The following is a 15,397-nucleotide window of genomic DNA, read 5'->3' as shown; positions in this document are numbered from 1 at the left end:
AAAGCTCAGCCTTCCCCTCCCCTCCATTTCCACCCCTTCCCCCATTCGAGTAGAGCAGGACGGACACGCCACGTTTTAGGGCCGCAGGAATCCTCCGCCCCGCCCCCCGACCTGGGCCCGGGACTGAGCGGGAGTTCGGTCCAGCGTCCCGAGACGCCCCCTGCTGCCCGAAGCTGGCAGCGCCGCCCGCCGTCTCCCCCAGCCCCGCTCCGCGTGGAGGCGCAGACCCGGGGAGGCTGGCCTCACGGCCGGCAGACGAAGGGAAAGGGAACCGCATCGCAGCACCAGCTCAGTTTATTGAGGCTTCTCTGGCGCGTGGAGAGCGGGGCGCCTCCGGACCAGCGCGGCCGCGCGGGGCTCGAATCTCCAAGTCCTGGGGCCGCGACAGGGGAGGGGCCGGGGCCCCGCGGTCAACCGAGGCCGCCGAGGAGACCGGGAGCACGCAGTCGTCCACCGACCGGGCTGGCGCCCACGATCCACGGCCCGCCGGCTCTTCGCCGCCGCCCGGGCGGCCGGGAGCCGTCTGTGCCCGCGGCGCGCAGCGCGAAGAGCTTCTCCCAGCAGGTGGCGACGGCGTCCAGGGCGCGCAGCAGCAGCCGCCTCCGGCCGCCACGACGCCGCGCGGGTCGCCTCTCCGGCCTGCGGCTCCGCTGTCGGGGACGGGGCAGTCAGCGAGTGCGAAGGGGCCCGCGCCCGCAGCTCGCATCCAGCCCCTGGGGAAGGGAGTCGCGCCGGTCACTGGGCCCGACGTGAGCCCCAAGACCGTGGGGCTGTGCGAGGTGCAGCGGGCACAAGGGAGAAGGACGGGGTCTGGACCCACACACACTGAGGGACGCGCACCTGGCGCAGCGTCCAGCAGTGGCGCTGCATCACCGCCTCGATGCGCACGGCCACGGCCCATGCCGCTTTCTCCAGCGCCCCGCGGCGGCCCCCCGCCACCGCCCCACGCAGGGTCTGACCCAGGGACGCGATGGACAGGAGGATACTGTGCTCCTGGGGAGGGAAGAAAGGAATTCAGTGCTGGGGGAAGAGCCTATGGAGAGGCCCGGAGGGAGGGGGCTGGAGGGCTGGGCTTCTTTCATACCTTCTGGGCGCCACAAGAGGCTCCCATCAGTCCACGCCGCTGGGGGGTTGCAGCTCCAGTCAGGTTTTTCTTAATGAAATAGAGGTCTCTGGACCCTGGCCCGGTCCCTTCGGCCCCTGGCCCAACACGTCTTACAACAGCCTGCAAGTCCTCGAAGATGACCGCACGGTAGTGGTGGAGCACGTCAGGGACGCTGCAAGCACGGAGTGCAGCCTGGCGTGGCACGATCCCTAGCAGCGCCAGCAGGAGCACCCAGACCATGGGCTTGGGGGGCACCTGAAGGGTCACCGGGTCAAGGTGGGGCGCCCACACCTCCAGCAGCCCCGGAGCAATTTGCTTTCCACCCCCCACCCCACCCAATCCCTTGGCCACGGGGAATCTGAGCTGGTGTAAAATGGCGATGTCACTCTACCATTCAACAAATGATTCAGGCATGGGTCTGCCAGGACAAATCCTTGCCCGTTGTAGTTTTTAGGGAAGGATAGACAAAAGGCCTCCAAACCGGACAGCTCGATGTTCCAGGCAGAGATTTGTGGGCTGAGCCCTGAAGGGCTGGTAAAGAGACAGAGTTCCAGAGGCAGAAGCACCTGGTGCTCTGGTCTGCACGGGAGTGAGGGGCCAAGTGCCCACAAGACCATGGAGGGCAGGGGTGGCCTAGGTCTGGTACAGCAGCAAGTCCCTCCAAGAACAACCCTGCCCTTGACGTGCCTGGACCCGTCCCCAGACCTCCCAGACACAACCCCCACCAGGGATGGGCTCTACGCTGGGTGAGCGCCCCCCTACTCTTCAGCACTCTGCTTGCCCTGGGTGCCCACAGCTGGGCTGCACAGCTGTTGCTCTGCCCTCCCCACAGGAGCCTGGGGCAGAACTGATCTCTCTTCTGCAACACCCCTCTCATCAATGGCTCTACTACAACCAGCTCTCAGAGCCATGGAAACTGGGGTCCCCCTGTACCTCTAACCTAACCAGGATTGGGGTGAGGCTCAGAGCTCAAGGCCATATCCCTTCTGAAGGGGAAGGCCTGGGGAAACCCACAGAGGTAAAGAAGGGGCCATATTATGCCCACCAGACATTCCATTCACAGGCCACCTCCCTCCCCTAGAATGGAGGAGACTGGCTCTCATGGGGAGAAGCCCCACCCAGAAGCCCAAACATCAGAGAGAGAGAGAAAGGGAGGGGGGGGGCAGGGGGAGGGGGCAGGGGAAGGGGAGAGAGACAGGGGCAGGGAAGAGAGGGGGAGAGAGGGAGAATGAGGGAGAGAGGGGGCAAGAGAGATTGGGGGGGGGAGAGAGACAGGGAGAGGCAGGCTTGTCCCCAGGTTCCCAGCCCCCAAGCTCTTCCTCAGGCCCCCAAGCTGGAGTCAGACAGCGACTGGAAAATTAATCATGTGAACTCAGCGCGACGACAAGACTCGACTCTGCAACTCCGCTTCCCAGCACTGGCAGGGGAGCCCGACCCAGCACCTGGCCCTGGGTGTCCATGGCGGGCTCCTGCCTGAGGCACCCAGCAGCACTAGCGGGAGGAGCAGATGCAGTTAGCTGTGGCCCTTTCTCAAACCCCTCTAGACATTCTCAGCAGGCATGATGGCTAACTCAGAGTCGCCCCTCTGCCTGCTGCAGGTCAGAGGTCACAGTGAGAGCAGGAGCCCTCAGTGGTGCTGCAGAAGTCCCAGCACAGTAGGTTGGTTGCTGGGGGTCCTGAGAAGGCCTGTCTGCCCTCCCGCCCCAGAGGCCCAAGGCTCATACCAGCCAAGCCTGTGAGGACAGGGTGGCCCGGCCCCAGGAGGCAGACTGGGATGGCCAGCACACTCCCTCCCCCACACTGCCGGGAAGGCCAGGCACAGCACCCAGGAGCCAGGCAGTGGTGGCGGGAACCAGGGGGGATTTCCCAGTAGGCACAGCAAGACAAGCAGCCTCTTGGGCTGTGCACATTCCCAGCCCCTTGGCCCAGGTGAGCCCCCTCCCCAGCGGCCGGCAGCTGCTCACCATGGGCTCGCAGGGTCAGGCCCTCCCTCACTGCCGCCACTGGGCCTCACACATGATCCTGGCGTCCTCAGGTGGGGAGTACGGCCGCCACTCCAGGTCCCACTCCAAGCCCAGCCAACAAGCCTGGTCAAGGGGCTTCCCTGGACGGGCTGCAGCAGAGCAGGCAGGCGGACAGGGCTTTTGAAGTTGGCTCCTCTGAGAAAGGAGGGAGGGAGCAGGAGGGAGGCCCCATGATCCCAGCCCTGCCCCCTCCCTCTCTCCACTCCCTATCCAATCGCTTCTTCAATTAACCTGGCCCTGGAGCCAACAGCCTCAGGGCTCCCTTCCTATCCAGTGGGTCTTGGATTAAGCCATCTCTGCTCATCCAGGAGGGGGTGGGGCCCAGCGGGCAGAGGGCAGTGCAGGGCCCAACTGGTGGGGGAAGGGAGCTTGGAGAGGCAGGGGGCCTGTCTGTACCCTTCCACCAGGGCCATCCTCAGTGATCAGCAGGTGCTGGCTCTCCCAGGGACCCAGTCGCCTGCAGAACCAGGTGAGCACACACCCCTGCCCCCAGGCCCCTGCACCCTGATGTCTGGGGGTCCTGCCCCAGGAGGTCCCAGGAGTGGGGTTTCCTGGGCTCCTCCCAGCCCAGCGCTCAGCCAAGAGGTACCTCCTGCTTCATGCCCCTCCTGGGCTGACGGGGTCTTTCACTGGGGGAGGTGAGGGCTGCTCACCCAAGCAGGTGCTCAGGGAGCTGGGTCAAATCCCCCCACCACCCCCAGTAGTCCCCCCAAGAGTAGGCAGCCTCCAGGAACCCAACATGCCTTGAGCTGGATATGAAAAAATATCAGTCGAAGAAAAGCTAGGTTACATTTTCCTCAGGGAGAAAAGTAGTTTAACCACCTAAAAGCATTTGAGAAAACAACCCCCACCGAATGGAGAAAGAAGACATTCAGACTCAGATAATCCAGATAGTCCGGAACTTTCCAAGGGTCCTGCAGGAGGCCTCACCTGTCACCCAGGTCAGAGGAAGTGCCCAGGAGAAATCACGCCTGACTCAGGGCACAGAAGGCACCAGGAGCCCAGTGGCCACTGCCAAGCCACTGCCCCTTCCTGGACCTCAGTTTCCACATCAGAACAGAGATGGGCTGGCTTTCGAGCTCCTAAAAGCTGCAGGACTCACTCTTTGGCATAACGGGCAGGATCCCCCGCATCCTCCAATAGAGATCAGGAAAAACTCCCAAGAACCTCTTCGTGGTTCCTCAGGACTGGCCCTCAGGGTGGAGAGAGGAAGGCTTTCCAACCTCACAGACTCCATGAGTGGGACTGGGTCCAAGTTGCCTGCCCCGGCACCAGTAGTTCCTGACCCCACACAGTGGTGGTCCGTTCCCTGCCCGGGACTGGCCATGTCCTTGTGCCTGTCAGAACACCGGAGGTGGACACAGCACGGCCTGTGTTCTCCAGGCAAAGATGCCTGTGCCCCAGGTACTGACATCAAGGTGAGTGCCCCCAACCTCGGCTGCCACGAGAGGGCTCAGCCTCGGGTCAGTCACTGACCCTCACCACAGGTCCCCCTCATTTGCGGGGCACCGAGGGGCCCCTCTGGGATCTTCTCTTACAAGAATGTGCAAGAACAGCTGCCAGCTACCTGGTCACTACATGTGACAATCAGCATCTCTTCTCCCTGGCCCACAGCCTCTGGACCACCCATGACCCCCAGCCAGGTGTCAGTCATGGCCACACATCCCCTTGCTAAAGAACTGCTGGTTTCTAATTGAACACACACACACACGGATCCAAAGAAAGCCCTTTATCTTCACACAGCATAGATGGTGAAAACATGCTAGTCTCCCAGGGGATGCATTTTTCAATCTAGAGATGAGGACATTTACGAGTGCTTTAGGACAAAACTGCTGGTTATAAACTAGCAAAAAGAAATTCATCTGCAAACGTGGAAAACCTCTTACTGTGACATCTTCCTTCAACACAGCCCCGAGGGGGCCTCCAGCGATCCTCTAGCAACACACTTGAGGGAGCTGGCCTGCCGTCTGCACTCTGACAGGGGGAAGGCACCTGCCCCGTGGGCACTTTCATGCAGCTTGGTGCCCAGGAGACTGCAGACTTCCCCTGTGTCTGCAGACCTGTGACAGGGACTGCCAGAGGATAGGGGACAGACCAGTCACCAGGAGAGCCACCCTAGCTGTTCCCACACAGCATGTGCACTTCTACCACCTTCTCCACAAAATCCTGTGAGGCACTCGGCTTCCCCTGTGCTTCCTCTGCGGGGCACGGGCTGTCTGCAAGAAGTGAGCCCCAAACAGCACGGGAGACTAGACTGGGGCGGCAATGCACGTGCCGGGGCGGGCCCAGAGAAAGCCAGCAGGTCACCAACTCCAACGCGACCCAGAAAACCTTGAATTAAAGAGCATGACTAACAGCTTCCACTCCCTTCTTCACCACCACACACTCCTTCACTGCTGCCCCAAGGCCCCCGCCCTACAGGGACCCGACAGTCAGAAGGTGTTCTTGATGCGGGCTGCCACCAGTACGAGGATCTCCCCGATCTTCCTCTGCCAGTTGGCGATGTCCTTGGACACGGCACACCATAGCTCCCCGTGCCGCGGCTCAGCGTTCTCACAGCGCCTCCTCACCTCCTCCCGCTGCTCCTGGGTGGGGACCACCGGGCACTTGAGGCAGGGCTCCTCCCAAGCTGCCCCCCACTGTGCACACCCAGCCCAATGCCAGCCCAGCTAGCAGAGGGGGCACGTCCCTGCACCAGGGCAAAGCTGTCTTTCAGGTGTGTCCCTTGAGACAGCCCCTTCCCCTGGGGAGCAAGTCCCACTGCACCCCACTGCACTGACATTCTTGGGGCAGGCCTTGGCACAAGGTGTGAGCCAAGTCAAGGCCCCTGAGTTTGTGCCTTATGCAGGTGCCCCAGTCTACCTTCCCTGAACAAGGAGTTTGCCAGATTCCACATGCCATGGCTTCCGCTCCCCATGGGGACCCCAGGACAGCCTGCACACCCCACCACCGCCCCCCCCCCCCACACACACACACTAGGAGCACAGCTCTGACAATGCTTCGCTCTCTGAAAGAGTCTGCTGCCCAGGTTCCCCTGGAAGACACACTCGGGCCTGGGAAGACAGAACTTGCCAACAAAGACATTCCTCAGGGCGCAAACTCCATTCCCACTTCTACTGGGAGCCCAGGCCTCAGTCACCAACCAACACACTGAGAAATGCTAATAGGCCACTTAAAACATCTAAATATCATGCTGAGAGGCTGTAAGGCTCTAAAAAGAAAACAGCTGTGGAGGCAGAAACTGTCAAGAGGGTGCCACCATGCTCCCTCCCTCCCTCCAGTCCCTTGGCCAACACAGGTGGAAAGGTGGGGGTGGCACATAGCAGGCCTCACCTCCGTGCCATGCTGCAGCTCGAACTTGTAGAAGAGTGCCCAGGCGTCCCCCAGGTCCGAGTCGATCTTCACCGTGCGGAGGAACCACTCCCTGGCCTTGGTGATCTTCCGCTCACTCCAGAACAGCCTGTCCAAGGCAGAGGGTGGGGGCTGGAGTCAGGGGCCAGACGACGGTGCTTAAGGGGCGGTGGGAGGTGCGGCCAGCTCCAGCCTCCTCAGGCCACAGCTTGCTCACTGGGTGGACGATGACCCACTGTGGCCGGCATGGGGCATGGCTCTGGCGGCATCGGTTTTATCCTGTCCCCAGTGAACCATTAGCTCCACCAGGACGGCCAAGCAGTGGGGCCTGGCTACCTGGAAATCACTCCAGATGCTGGAACTACCCTTCGAGTGTCTCATCAAACTGTATCTTAAAAACCCACACACAGAGCAAGAACTTCAAACTCCTAGAAGTTACTAAAGGTAAACTAAGTAAAATACAAACAGATAAAAGTAAACAACAGAAAATTAAGCCTTTGATTAGGTAGCGCTAAGTGAACTTTCAGCCTGCTCGTTAACAGACACCTTCTGGATCATTATGCCCCATCGGGCAGCCTCCAGCAGGAACCCAAGCCAACAGAGAAGAGGGGCCTCAGGTCAGCAGTGGCAGATAGACACCTGGAAACTAGGCCAGGAGAGGGCCTGTGCTGGAAGCCATGAGTGAGGACCATCGGAAATCAAATCAGGGGCCACGGGAGCCCTCCCCTACACGCCAGTGAAGGCAGGATGGAGCAGACAGAAGGATGGACGGTGGGGAGGACAGCACGGGAGCATTCTGACAGGCTGGGACTCCTGGTGGCTTCCACTTTCCACCCAGTTCTGCATCCCTGTGTGGCCAGAAGCACCAAAGCAGCCGAGTGCACCACGAACTCTCCATTCCAGGCAGCTGTCTGGGCTGGCCTCAGTTACAAAACAGAATTATTTCATGCTCTGATAGCTTGATTGCTTTTTAAGCCTTGTGGTATTCTTAATTGCTTGGTGTTAGATAAACTGTGATTTAAAGAGCACAAACCCAGATAGCAGGCACACAGAAGACCAGCCCGGGAACAGCAAAGAGTGACTTATTTACTTTAACAAAGCCTTTTATGAGGTTTTATGGCTGCCCTATCAGACTGTCACACATAAAAGTCACTCTGGGAGGCAGAAGCACAAGGTGGGGGCAGGGAGCCCACGCTGGGCCGCAGGAGCCTGTGGGAAGCCCCCATGTGCAGTGCCCTCGGCTCCACAGCGGCTGGAGAGGAAGTGCCAGGCAGGACCTGAGGAAGTGGGGCCAACGCCACCTGGGCATGTGTCAGGGGTAGGCCAGGCTGCAGCTCAGGCGGCGCCAGCATATTGAAACTCCCAGGCCACACACACCACCTCCCCCAGGTGAGAGCCCCAAGCAGCAGTCCCAGGAGCCCAGCCAGGCTCCTCCTGACAACCCCTCCACCCCAACCTGCATGGTCGCTTCCCTGCCCCCTCTGACCACACTCTCCCCTGCCCTGCACTCAGCTGGGCTCCTCTCAGGCCATCATCCTCTTGGATGCAGGGAGCAGGAAGGAGAGATCCTGCGAGGTCAGGATGGCTCCCAAAGCTCTCCATGTTCTAGCCACCACCTCATCCAACGTTCCCAGGGCCCCCAAGGCCCTGTACTGCACACGACACGCCTCCCCAGGAAACCCTGCTACCAAAACCCAACACCTGAGTCATGCTGTGTTAGGTGGGCTTGCTGACCTGCTCTCGCCCTGGAGACCATCACCCTAAAGGAGAGGTGGCCTTGGCACATTCATCTCTGCACCCCTAGGCATGCTGACTAGGCCTGACCAACAGGCCCTGGACCGCTCCCAGGAGTCACAAAGGTGACAGCATCCACCGTCTCACCCTAACATGAGGAAAACAATTTTCTCCTTTACAGCCCTTCGAGCCAAAGGGGCTTTGCTTATCACTTAAATTCTGCATGGAACAACGGAAGCAGGGCAACCCAAGTTACACAGAGGTACAAGCTAAAGAGTGGCAGAGACAGAGCAAGCAGTCCCATGAGAAGGAGCTCAGGACAGAGGAAAGGAGGGCCAGGGGCCCCAAGGAGGCTGCCCTCCTGGGGGTCTGGGACAGCCCAGCCCACCTGGGCAGCACACATCTACATGGCCTTAGGTCAAAGCAAAAGACTTGGGGCTGGCCTGGTGGCCGAGTGGTTAAGTTCTCGTGCTCCGCTGCAGGTGGCCCAGTGTTTCATCAGTTCGAATCCTGGGCACAGACACGGCACTGCTCATCAAACCACGCTGAGGCGGTGTCCCATATGCCACAATTAGAAGGACCCACAACTAAGAATATACAACTATGTACCGGGGGGCTTTCGGGAGAAAAAGGGAAAAAATAAAAAAATCTTAAAAAAAAAAAAAAAAAAAAAGCAAAAGACTTTGTCACGGGGCCCCAGCGGCCAAGGACCAGGGAAGGCTGCCCTGTTCAGGGGACCAGCTGGACCCCAGCAAGAAGTCCCATCAGGTCCCCAAAGGCCAGCAACTCCACAAGGACTCCCCACTCACTTGGCCACAGCCAGCAGCACATGGGGGTCATGCTCACACTTCTTCAGGGCATCGACACTCTTGGTCTTCCTCTGGGGCCTTGCCTCGAGGAAGATGGCTTCAGACCACAGGACACCTGGAATTCAGACACAAAGACACCACGTCTAAGACCCCACCTCTGCTTCCAGAAACCCACACATCCGGACAGGCTGCCTGAGGGGCCTGCGGAGACTCTAACCCGGGGTGTGTGCACACACCATGGCTGTGATCTCCCAAACGTCTGCTCACAGGGCCCATCACGGGAGAACACAAAGGCCACACGTGCCCGCCCGCCCCGTTGCCTGCCCTGGAACCACAGCAGCCTTGACGGCACAGTCTGGACAACCTTCTGGGAGCAGTAGGGTCGGGAGTACCAACAGCCTTCAAGGTTTCATCCCCACTGACTCAGTCATTTCATGTCTAAGAATCTACTGTAACAAAACAGTCAGAAACACGAGCGAAGACTCATGCAGAAAGGCAGTAATCTCAAATTATCATCAGATTATTATCAGATAATCGCCAATGGGTGAGTGGTATATTTCTGGCATATCCACACAGATAATTCTATGAAACCACTAAAAAATTTATGTTCTTGAAGATTCAATGAAAATGGAAAATTCTCACAAAATTTTCAGCTTTAAAAAAAGGCAAAAAACTAAACACACAGTACGACTTTAATTTTGTACAGTAATACAAACAAGTTAAAAACAATGATTTCTGAGTAGTGGGCATACAGGTAATTTTTATATCCTTCTTTATACTCCAAATTTGTTTATACGTACTGCATGTGCATTATTTATACACACAAGGTAAAATAATAAAAGATAAATTTTAAAAGAAAAAGCAATGGCAACACCTCAGAACACGAAGTCAAACCCCCCATGTTGAGACTGGGAGTCTGGTCAAATGTTAGTGCCCAAGGACAGTTGGGACTTCTAACTGGAAGGATTCACACAAACAGCACGTTCCCGGAGTCTGTGTGAGCTCGGAGACCCACTCTCTCAGCACGGCCATGGTCCCTGCGGCCTCTCACCAGAGCTGGGGCACTCCTGCAGCGCCTTGGCCATGAGTGTGTTGGCAATGTTCTTCAGGCCCGCACGGTACTCCAGCCTCACTGACTCCAACCTGCAGAGAGGCCCAGAGGGGACGTCCAGCACTGGTCCACCGACAGCTGGGCCACAAACCCAGCTGCAGTTCTGGAAGCGCGGGGAGCTACAGTGACTAGAGCCTCCAGCTCCACAAGTAGAGCTCTCCACTAGAGAAGCGAGGTGGTGCCCACCCCACTGTCAGCCCACCATAGCTGTCACCGTAGCCAAGATTCAGGTGCAAGTAAAGATATGCAGGACCAGGACAGACCACCGGGACGGCAAGTGCCAGGGCATGAGTGGAGCGCAGGACCTGCCCATCTCTCTGGTGTCTCCCTCAGTGCCCCCCTCATGCTCCAGCCCTAACACCCTGAGCTCTGTGCTGCCCCTCTGTGTGCACTGTTTCCTATGGACAGAATGCCATCTTCACCCGGCAAATTCCCATTCATTCCTCAAGGCCTTGCCCAGACGGCACCTCTTCTGTGGCTTCATCCATCCCCAGCTCCTGGCTCCTCTGGGCACCCTCTTATCACGGCACAGACTACACTGCATCAGATCATCTCCAGGGCCATCTGAGTGTCCGGGCCGAACCCACCAAGCCAGGAAGCGGGTTCCTCAATGGCCAGTACCTGCCACCCTTCTCAAGGAGCCTGAGCTGGAAACACTGCACACAACTCAGCAAGAGCAACGGAACAAGGACAGCCCACTGGGAGGCGAGCTGGGCCCCCCAGGACTCACCACAGGCCAGGGTTCTTCGGGTTCTTCAGGCGAGACTTCTCCAAAATGGCCCGAGCTCGGGTCAGCTGTCCAATCTTCTCCTCCAGCCGGGAAAGCAAAAGCCACAGGGGTGTGGAATGGGGACATTTCTTCAACTGCAGCCAATACAGACAATTAAGAGAGGGCCTTGTCTGGTGTCTGGGAGGGGCTGTGACAGCTGTGGCCGGCTCCTCAGGCCAAGTCAGAGCTACCTGTGTCCACAGAGACTCACACACCTCAGGTCTGTGTGTGGGGTTTTTTGTGCATGGCTGTGCTGTACACATGTGTGCACGGGGTATATGTGTTTATGTGCATGGCTGCACTCTGTACAAGTGTATATAGGGTGTGTGTGTTTATGTGCATGCCTGTGCTGTGTACACATGCACATAGTGTGTACACAGCGGCCTGTACACTAGGTGTGCCACAACCGGCACTTGGTTGAGTGCAGCATGTACAGTTTTGTAGAAGGAAAAGCACAGGACTGAGTGAGGGGACCAGGGTCCAGCACCCCCTAGTCCACCACTCCACCAGCTGGGGCCTAAACAAGTCGCTGACCACTGGCCCACCAATTCCCATAGGAGGAGAGAGGCAATGACAGCCTGCCCCAGCGTGTTCTGTCTCCAAGGGCTAGGCTCACCCCCTGGTTGTAGGCCTCCCGAGCCTTCTCTGTCAGCTCTTCCTGCTCCTCGATCTGCCCTTTCATCATCCACAGCTTGGGGAAGTCCTCGTAGTGCTTCAGGGCCTCCTCACACAGCTCCTGGGCAGCCGCGATGTTCCCAAGCACCCACTCCAGCTTCACAGACTTCATGAACACCTGTGAGGCAGGCGCACCGTGAAGCAACCCCTGCGTCCACCACCGGTCTAGAGGGGATGGCCAACCCTGGCTCGGGAAGCGTCTAGCACTGGGCCCGGGGCCAGGATGGCACCTTCATGGCACATAGTTCATGCTACAGCTCACCTTAAACGCTGCTGTATTTTTTGTACTTTTGTAAGCTGTCTCATGTCTTTTGGAACAAGGTGGGGTACAAACACAAGAATGCATTTTAAAGTCAAGTGTGAACAGATGAACCTAGAGTGTCACAGCCTCAGTCTGCCTCCCATCATTTCCCGTTCCCCCAAGGCCACGTGGCCAGGAGGGCTCTGCGTGGCCTGAGTAGCTCTGCTCACCCGGGCAGTGGGCGCACTGCTCCGTGCTTTGGCCAGCAGCCTCCGGGCCCGCTCATACTCGTTATTCTCAGATTCCAGCTTCACGGCTGCCAGCCAGATCTCCTCACTGTTGGGGTTGGCCTGGAGGGTGAGCACAACAGCATCAGGATGGGCTCAGAACAAAAGTGACCGGGCGTAGATTATACTTAATCAAAAGCAGCCAGCCTGGGAGCCGAGCCGGGCCTCACTCTGCTCCAGGACAGTCTGATCTAAGCACTTCCCAGGCTGACAGATGACAAAGCAGAATCCAGTCCAAGAATGATGACCTACCTGAAAACAAGCCAGCCCACGTTCCCCGATGCAGACACGAGGCTTCTACAGTGCTCAGGCGGCAATGCTGCAGCTGCAGAGCCACTCTCACAAGGGTCCACCCCAAGCTGGAATGGGTCACTCACATCCCACCCATGTGGATCTGCCACACTCGACCTGCTCTTTCCCAAGCCTGGTGACGAAGAATTGGTTGTCCCAATGTGTCCATGTGGGCAGGACAGAAGGATGCCCAGGGCATCACTGGGCTCCCAAGGGCCAGGACTGGGTCACATACTACCTAGAGTCTAGTGGACACGTGGGTGGGACCCTTGCACCCTCCTGAAAGCACACAACCCACTGGCCACACTCAGGCTGCCATGTCACAGAGCTGATGAGCAGCCCCACGGTGATGGGCAAGGAAAGGAGAGTCACCTCAGGGTGCTGCAGAGAGGCAGCAGTGCCCAGGCGGATGGCGCAAGAGTGCTGTGACTACCCAGAGAGGAGCAGTGTCCTCAAACTGGGAGCCCGCAGACAGACAGCAGACAGCAAAAGGCTATATCCAGGCTGGTCCCCAATCACAGTATTTACTCAAGGAAGGACAACTTCATTATGCTAGCTTGGGTTACAACAAGAGATTGACATTTACATAGTGCTCTACAGTTTATAAAAAAAGGATGTTGCAAACTACTGACTTAATACTCATACTGTCACACAGTATTAGGATATTATAAGTGACAACAAAAATAAAGCACTGAGAAAAAACTGCACAGCTCATGACACCAATCGTAATAAGCCTGGCTGGGTACAGCTGTTTGAATGTAACTCCTCCTACCATGGGGCCTGGGCAGCACTGGTGGCCCATGTGTGACCCCAAAGCATGCCCCTGGGCTCAGAGTACATGGGACTGGCCGCCTTCCTCCAAGGATTGGACAATCTAATTGCCATATAGGAACAGGGTTGTCACTGTGGTCTTGTGTGGGGACATAGTGCAGTTCGGCTACTTTTGGGGAATGGTGCTGTTTGCCCTGTGTTCTGCGTTCTGGAACATTCGGCCTGTGGTCACCCTGAATGGCAGTGACCAAGAGGCCGGTGTCCACCAGCTGGGCCATTTTCCAACTCTCAGGTCCCCTCAGGGCCCCAGCTGCCTAGAACAGCCCGAGTCCCGTGCGTCCTGACCTCGCATGTCCCCTCTCTCAGGTCAGCTCCTATCAACGAGCAGGGTGAGGGCTTAAGGAAGGTCGTGCACACCAGAGCCCTCAGGCCTCGGCCAGAGCCAAGGCGGGGGTCTGCGTGCACAGGCCGCCTAGAAGCACAGCTGACCCCTCACCCACCTGGAAGGCCAGGGGTCTGTGTGCACAGGCCCCACGAAGCGTAGGCGACCCCTCACCCACCTGGAAGGCCAGGGCCAGGATGCTCCTTGCCGCCGGCACATCCCCTGCCAGCCACTTGGACTTGGCGCCCATGAGCCACAGCACCTCCGCTTTGGGACAATGGGCCACGGCCCTCTGCAAGAGTGCTTCCAGGGACTCCCTGCAAGACAGAGGGCACGGTCACCGCCAGAGCACACAGGGTGCTCGCAACAGTGGTGCGGGTGCTAAAAAGATAGTTACTGCTCCAAAGTTCGACACTATAAATGATTTACCAGATTTTACAATGGGGAGAGTGTGGGGAAATCTTTTCTCTCCATAAAGGTTCTAATATCAACCACGGAGAGGGTGCTACAAAGCGACACATTGTTTAAACAGCAGAGCCTGACCTACAAGCTTCTCAAGAGCCCGTTTATGGCCGTGTGTCCAGGGGCAAGCGCTAACCGCAGGGTTGGGGTGACAGGAGAAGCCTTTTCATCTTTAACACAGATCCGCCGATATCTGCGATAAGATTATGACCCCAAGTCTATTCTTCGGCATCCAAAGAAATTGTCTTATTGGAAGAAAGTTATTTTAGGTCACTATTGAGCAAGAAGACCACCAGACGGGTTATCAGGTGTAAAGTCCCCTCAGCTCTCATATGGCCCACCACCCTGTTGTACCATCTGGCACAAACAACCTCTGGGGACCTCAGCAGCAGGATAGTGAGGGCACAGAACCACTTTGTGTGGAGCGAGGCCTGGCAGAGCATACACTGTGCTCCAGACAACCCTAGACCCTGAGCACGCCACCTCCGCACATCATCTATGTGTCAGCTGACAGGAGAGGCACCAGAGATGGGGGGCAAAGGCCCCCTGAGCCCAGGGATCAAGAGCAGCAGTGCCACTAAGGCCACATGGAGGCATGTCCACAAACCACACCCGGCAGGAGAGGCTCTGCTCCAGACTTGGACCGTGTGAGGTGAACTTGAACAGGGCAAGCCAGCACTGTTGTTATCTCAAAAGGTCCCCAAAGGAGTTAACTCCACAATACCAAACCAGTGGGCGGGAGTGGGGAGGAAACAGGAGCTTCAGCAACACTTGTGAAAGAAAGACATCCTGAAGAGACTGAGACTTAACAACGCCACAAAACAAGAATAAGGGCTTCACACGCCCCACTGAAGCCCTGGTGCAACCAGCAAGGTGGTCCCCACTCAGCACAGGGCCAGCAGCAGAGGACCCAGGCAGAGGGTGTGCAGTGACGTGAGCCCGATGCCCTGAACAGCTATCCACTCAACACCAGAAATTGCAAGACCTAAGTGAATCAGCAGTCACAGCCAAAAAGGCAGACCCAAAAGGTTTTTTCAATTAAAGAGCACAATTAAAGAAAATTGTCAAGGACCTCCTTAGAGCAAAAAACCAGCCCAAACCCAAATCCAGCACAGCCTAAATGAAAAACATGCCTGCCTGGGCCCAGATGCCGCACCGCCCACACTGCTGAAGCTGGTTTCGGCACAAACGTGGGGCTTCAGGCTACAACCTTGCCGCACACACCCCAAGGCCATCAGGCATGCGCTGGTTCAGCTGTAAGCGCTTCAGCAGACAGGACCCCTTGGTGCCTCAGTTTCTCAACTATAAAGCAGTAATAATCCTATTGCAGAAGGAGCCTTAAAGACAGCTCCAGCTGCAAAGTCCCAAGCGCCATAGAAGCTGCT

At 57.7% G+C, this 15,397-nt stretch overlaps 2 protein-coding genes across 3 annotated transcripts in view; both read right to left on the bottom strand.

Moving 5' to 3' along the window:
• Positions 1-276: 276 nt before the first annotated feature.
• On the bottom strand, positions 277-3,204 carry C15H20orf204 (chromosome 15 C20orf204 homolog). The gene is made up of 4 exons (XM_014849063.3): positions 3,070-3,204; positions 1,085-1,360; positions 841-993; positions 277-650 (listed from the first exon to the last, which is right to left on the bottom strand). The coding sequence occupies exons 1-4, from the start codon at positions 3,070-3,072 to the stop codon at positions 411-413; spliced, it is 672 nt and encodes a 223-aa protein (XP_014704549.1). The 5' UTR covers positions 3,073-3,204; the 3' UTR covers positions 277-410.
• Positions 3,205-4,843: 1,639 nt separating this feature from the next.
• PRPF6 (pre-mRNA processing factor 6) overlaps positions 4,844-15,397 on the bottom strand; it is a 46,412-nt gene continuing 35,858 nt past the window's right edge. For both annotated transcript variants that reach the window (XM_014849058.3, XM_070486326.1), the window contains 8 exons: positions 13,729-13,867; positions 12,050-12,169; positions 11,520-11,696; positions 10,865-10,998; positions 10,075-10,166; positions 9,024-9,138; positions 6,463-6,589; positions 4,844-5,714 (listed from right to left, as the gene is read on the bottom strand). In XM_014849058.3, the coding sequence (XP_014704544.1) occupies positions 5,562-5,714; positions 6,463-6,589; positions 9,024-9,138; positions 10,075-10,166; positions 10,865-10,998; positions 11,520-11,696; positions 12,050-12,169; positions 13,729-13,867 (1,057 nt within the window). In that variant the 3' untranslated portion in view covers positions 4,844-5,561. The remainder of the gene's footprint in view (positions 5,715-6,462; positions 6,590-9,023; positions 9,139-10,074; positions 10,167-10,864; positions 10,999-11,519; positions 11,697-12,049; positions 12,170-13,728; positions 13,868-15,397) is intronic.

Source organism: Equus asinus, chromosome 15 (assembly GCF_041296235.1).
Source record: "Equus asinus isolate D_3611 breed Donkey chromosome 15, EquAss-T2T_v2, whole genome shotgun sequence".
NCBI classification, from domain to species: domain Eukaryota; kingdom Metazoa; phylum Chordata; class Mammalia; order Perissodactyla; family Equidae; genus Equus; species Equus asinus.
The sequence above is the reverse complement of the archived record's forward strand: the minus strand, read 5'-3'. Positions and strand labels throughout refer to the sequence as shown.